Here is a 6,000-nt window from a genome sequence, read left to right as displayed (position 1 = left end):
ATAACTTAATTTTGTACTTGCCTAGAACAGTAGCCCATTTTATTTGTAAGAATACAATAAACACAAAGCATTAGGATTTAGGTTTGTTTTCTTCATATACATAGCCTTATTTTCATCAATGGTTTTCACTGTTTTTTTTTAACTATTCAAACATTATATAAAATTAACAAGACATCAGTGAAATGGCTATTGTATAGGCCCTGTTTATTCTTTACAAATTGAAAATCTTTGGCAATACTAACTGATTTCCATCTGCAGTGAGCGATTGTTAGTAACATTTTGTTTTGTTTTGCTGTACTGCGTGTGACTTGTGAATCCCTAACCAAACAATTGTTCTTTAGCTTAACATTTGACCAAAAGAAATAGCTAAAACCATAATTCACAATGAACTTAGTAGCCATGACGCAGACTGCGTGTTTCTTAAGACAATAAAAATAATGAAAATAATGTTGTGGGTGGGCGTTTGAATCACTTTACACACGTTGATACAAGTTTTCAAACAAATTTTAACAGCGGCTAAATTTGTTGATTGGTTCTTTTTGGAATATTGAGTTGATACAGTAGTCTTAAAAAAATGATACTAAACTGGGGGAGTCAGTAGGTGGAGTCTGGCTCTCTCGCTAGCGTTGACGTCACTAAGGGAAAGAAATTGACACACCTGACATGCATACAACTGTACTCCGTACGTACAAACGCCACATGTTTTATTCACAGATTCCGTCGCGTCACCCCCTTTTATTAAAAGAGCAACATTTTGAAGAGGAGTTTGAAGATTTTTTTATTTTACGTGTCCGTGGCAACTTGTGAATGAGCCTAATTTGGGAGTCTCGATGCTGGAGGAGCGTTTGTCACACAAAAGCATGGAGGGCTTTAGTAGAGTCGCTTTTCGCAGGAAACAGCCAAGTCTGGAGGTGGATGGAGACACAGGTGAGCTGAGGTTTACCTCAAGATGCTGTTTCTTGACAATTTAAATGTGCTCAATCTGCTACACAGTGGTTTGTGTTTTTTTTTTGTGTTTGTGTGACTATGACGATAAATTTGGATCGGTGTTGTAAAATTAAAAACATTCGGGTGAGCAAACAGGACAGTACGTACATTTTTCCCTATGTTTACACATCACTGCTAACTCAAGTGGCTGAGCAGGTATGAAGGTCTGCAGGCAAGTTCCAGCCAGCCTGTTGTGTAAGCGTCTGCAAGCTGGAGGGCTCGTTTTTTCCCCTTTACTTTTTTTCTAAACTGCATTGTGACTGTAACATGCTAAGATGTGCACCGTGGTACTTCAGCGTATTATTAGTTATTAGTTAACGTTCAGAATGCTAGTTCTTGCGGTTTTTGTTTTTTTTTTTTTCATGGGGGGAGCATTTGTTTTCTGCAAACGTATTAGCAGGGAGTAGCTTATGCCTGGCAACTCTGCATGTGCAAACATGCAAGTGAGAACAGTGCCTGCACTTGTAATGTGAACTTCGCTCTCTTGTTATATCTCCAAAGAGTGTGCAGGGTTAGGGTTATACAGTAGTTGGCAATGACATAATACAGTAGTGTCAGAGCAACGAAGGCCTTCTTTGCTGGTTAAACATGGTCAAAACCATTGATTTATTTTTCTCAATAGTCTATTCTCTATGTTTCATATCTATTTTCTTGGCTGTACTTTGTCAAACGGATTCAGTGTTAGACTATATGTGTAACTATTTTCCTGAGTTTATATAGGTTTACAATCTCCAGAGTTAAATTGAGTTAAAACAAACACTGACGCAGAGGGGAAATAAATGTGTCTAGTCAGACCCGTCACCAGAAAGAAATTGTAGGGGGGGCATTACCTTTTTTTTGGGGGGGGGGGGGGGGCACACTTTATTAACCTAAATCTAATGTTGTGACAACTGCAAAAGTGTTCAGAAATATTTTCTGTCACTTAAAAGCGGCAGTTCATTCTGAAATCTAAAAGACAAACTGAAAAAAATGTGTAGTTCATTTTGCATTTATTCAACTCAAAAGTTCATTTGAAACAAATCCACTCTTCACTTCTGTAAACAACTATGTCCGAATGAATGACTCTGTGACCCAGCCCCTTCTATCTGGAATTGGCTAGCAGTTGCCTTCATTTGCGTGTTGGATTCGGGCTGTACGATATGGACAGAATTTCTTATCATTTTTGCCAGACATCTCTATTCTTTGATCTTTGACTCAGCATGAGACTTCACATCATTTTACTTTTTTTATGGTGCCTTCTGTATTTTGTGTTATTTTATTTATATACTTATGAAGAAATTATTTTTTTTTTTTTGTATTTTATTTGCGTGTATACTTATCTACTTATATTTACTCGAATTAATTTTATTTTGTGTTATTTTTAGGGCTGTCAAAGTTAAAGCATTAATAGATTAATTAATCACAGAAAATTGTCGCATTAATCACGTATTAATGCAGATTTTTTTTGGACCGCACTTGAGCCTTGAACGTAACCGCGGATGGTTACATTGAAGGCTGCGCAGGTCAGTGATTAGGTCAATGCACAGCATTTCCTACGCCTGTTGTTCCAAATTGAGCGGGGTAACTCCAGTTGGTGTGCTCGGTGGTAAATTTCGCTTTAAAAAACACCCCAACGGGACTTTAGATAAAACAAAAGTAATTTCCGTTTAATTAATAATTGCTTAATTGCACCCAATTGATATGATGCTGTTACGTTTTGAACAATACACGCATGCATGCAATTGCGTACATGCATTTAATCAATATTTGCAAATGACATTCAGATAATAAAATGTGTAAATGTCAAAATATTACGGTATTTTGTATTTATTTTTTATTACGCAAATAATTTAGCTGATTAATCGTGATTAATCAAAATTAAAAAGTGTGATTAATCAGATTAAAAATGTTAATCGTTTGACAGCACTAGTTATTTTATTTCACTTGTGTCTATTAAAAGACCTATTTCTATTCCATGCACAGCACTTTGTATGCTGTTTTAAAGTGATTTAGAAATAAGGTTGAGTTATGTCGATGATATACAGAAACAACATATGTGTTCCGTGAAAAACTAAGCAGAATATCAATCCAAAAGGATGTGTAAAGTGCTGTTTTTTTTAATTAGAACTTAGTGACAGTCATCAACTTGAACAAACTTGGCAATAAAAAAAGAGAATTCAACTCACATTGTACTGCAACTGCTTTAGTGATAAATAATTTTATGCTCCTTAGTTGTTGTTGTGTATGTGTGACTGCTTGGGTCTGTTAATTGCATACTGTGTATTGCTACAATTCGTCCGTGCTGTGTGGCTTGACTAATTAAAATAAAAGTTTGACACTCACTTGTAAACGTAACCAGTGGACTCAGGATTCCCATTGATGTCAACTGTGTCATCCTGGATCGAGGTTTGGCATTTGGTAGCTTCCATTAAAGCGGCACGACGTGCTCACTGCTCAGTCTTTGTCCCAGCGCCAACCGGCAAATGTGCACTATCTACCCGGAAGTAGATTTGGCTAAGGCACGTCTGCAGAGCGCGCGGCTCCCCCCACCCCACCCCATCCCTCCTGATCCTGATTGTCATTGGCTCGCTTAGTTGTCAATCACAGCCAAACTTGAAAGGATGTATGTGGTTGGCTGGCACGCCATGCTTTACTGAAAACAGAAGACGCAAGTTTACGTGACTGATAGGACGAATACTTGGTGAGTCATCTTGCTAGGGCGGGCACGGCTGACTGACAGGGCGGGCACGGACCCCCAAGGCCCGCCCATGGCGACGGGTCCGTGTCTAGTTCCTGTCTACTCCTATAGTGTTAATTAAAGTGTTTAGTGAATTCAAAAAAAAAAATCTCCCAGTGGTAAATATTTAACTATTTGAGGTGTTAAATGTTCACCCAAATTGGGATTTGATCCCCAGCAGCCAAAATCTTAAAAGGCTGGGTGCACCACTTCCAGTTGCCTCATCTCTTGATGAATTGTAATGGTGATCAAAAATCTTTGCAAAATACTTAAGAATGTGACAACCAAAAGTGCATCAGGTATTTGACAAAACATCACTGCAGGGCCAACTTTGAGAACACCTCTTTTGGAGAGATAATTTCAACCTTGCACTGGGGACCAGCCTCTTCTGTGAGTGAAAATAACTTCATGGCCCCAAACTCTTGTCAGTTTCTCAGTGATAAGCGAGGAGGAGGAAAATGGTGTTGACTCATCTTTCTCAAAATGGAGAAGTGCAGGTGCAAAAACAGCAAATCTTAGGTGATCAACTCTGAGAAATAGCACCCTCAAGACACCATTTTAACTCTGGAAATGTTAAAATTACAATTTGGGAGTTAAAATCAGCTGCCAAAAATTTAAACCTCGAATTTCAACACTCCCAACTTAGCTGTGTACAGAATTTACAATGTAGTTTTCAACACCACTAGTCATAATTACTTTTGAATATTTTATTTCCAGGTATCTGTAACGTAGTTGTTGTTAGTTGAAACAACATGTGACAATATCCAAACATCATAATACGATACCATCACAATATGAAGGTTGCAATACGATAATTATCACAATATTGTGGGGAGGTTGGCGATATATATAAAAAAAATATCACAATATTGTAAAAAAAAAAGAAAGAAAAAAGTTCATACTAAATAAAACAGAATACAGTGATTTTGTACATAACAACCTACAAATTCAAATAACACTTAATATTGAGACCACCTTTTTTTTTTTTTTTTACTAAGAAAACAAATGGCAACATAATGATGTGTATATTTAATACCTAATTTCACAGGATGTGTCTTTGAGCCCAAAGAACCCCTCGTATTTGCTTCAAGGGATGATGAATGAATATGAGGAAGTTAATTTTATAGTACTTTGGTCCCTATTGTGTACAGTTTGTTGTTGTTAAAAGTATAAAGAGTGTAGTGAAGTGGGTGGTACTGTGAGGGCAACCTAATCGGTGTACAATAATGGAGCTTTTTGTTTTGCGTCTGCTTAGATAGAAGCAGTGGGACTACAGTATATGAATCAAGACTGTGTTGGCAGCAGTTGTCTGAGTGACGCTCATTCATCCTCAGCTGAACCCTCCTACTGTCCTCTCCAGGGCTTTAACTCACTTCTGACGACACTGTTCACTTCATGACTACTCCGACATGAATTCCATGTTTGAGCCGTCTGCCAATACAATACCATATACATCATTATTATTATTATTATTATTATTATTATTATTATTATTATATATATTTTTTTATTATTATTATTATTATTTTATTTTATTTTTATTTTTATTTTTATTTTTATTTTTATTTTTATTTTTATTTTTATTTTTATTTTATTTTTATTTTATTTTATTTTATTTTATTTTATTTTATTTTATTTTATTTTATTTTATTTTATTTTATTTTATTTTATTTTTATTTTTTACCCTGTGAACTTGAGTTAGCTTGTGTTACTGTGATTTAAAGGCCAGGGAACGTTGCCACCTGAAACAGAATAACTTCATAAAGATAGCAATGGTTCAATCATGACTATTCAAACTCAGTCGTTGAACAATCCTAAAGGCAATGTTGTGCGTTGTGTCTGTGTAATTTGTAATTAGTCCAGCAGATGGCGGCAAATACAGATGAATGTTTCAATCTACTCCCTTTTTCTGCTTGTTCCACATCATGCACGTTTATCCCCTCATGGCCTTCCGGGGCATTTTTTATTTTTTTTTTAATATACATTTCTTTTTGACATTTACTTGGAGATTATCCTGGCTATGTTACAGCTTGTGGCATGACATTTTACAGGAAAATGTACACGGCAAAATGGCTGTTAAATCACCCCATTACTTCTGTAATGGCAGGAATGAAAATAAGTTATATTTTGAGTCTTTTCTAGCAGATTCATTCAACCATTTGTGTGTGCTGGCAGGATAGAGTGACAGCAAATTTATTTTTTGACTGCTTCAGAAGAATTTTTATTGTAATATGAAATGTATATTTGTTTGTAGCATCTTCGTCATTGCTATCGGACCCTTTCCCCTCCCCGCCTTG

The 6,000-nt window shown here is 36.2% G+C and overlaps 1 protein-coding gene across 1 annotated transcript in view; it reads left to right on the top strand.

Annotated features, from left to right (window-relative positions):
• The first annotated feature begins 630 nt into the window (after positions 1–630).
• The window catches only part of fgd4a (FYVE, RhoGEF and PH domain containing 4a), a 68,965-nt gene continuing 63,595 nt past the window's right edge, over positions 631–6,000 (top strand). The window contains exon 1 of the mRNA XM_077515919.1: positions 631–927. Coding sequence (XP_077372045.1) covers positions 831–927 — 97 coding nt within the window. The 5' untranslated portion in view covers positions 631–830. The remainder of the gene's footprint in view (positions 928–6,000) is intronic.

Source organism: Festucalex cinctus, chromosome 3 (genome assembly GCF_051991245.1).
Source record: "Festucalex cinctus isolate MCC-2025b chromosome 3, RoL_Fcin_1.0, whole genome shotgun sequence".
In the NCBI taxonomy this organism is placed as follows: Eukaryota; Metazoa; Chordata; class Actinopteri; order Syngnathiformes; family Syngnathidae; genus Festucalex; species Festucalex cinctus.
The sequence above is the reverse complement of the archived record's forward strand: the minus strand, read 5'-3'. Positions and strand labels throughout refer to the sequence as shown.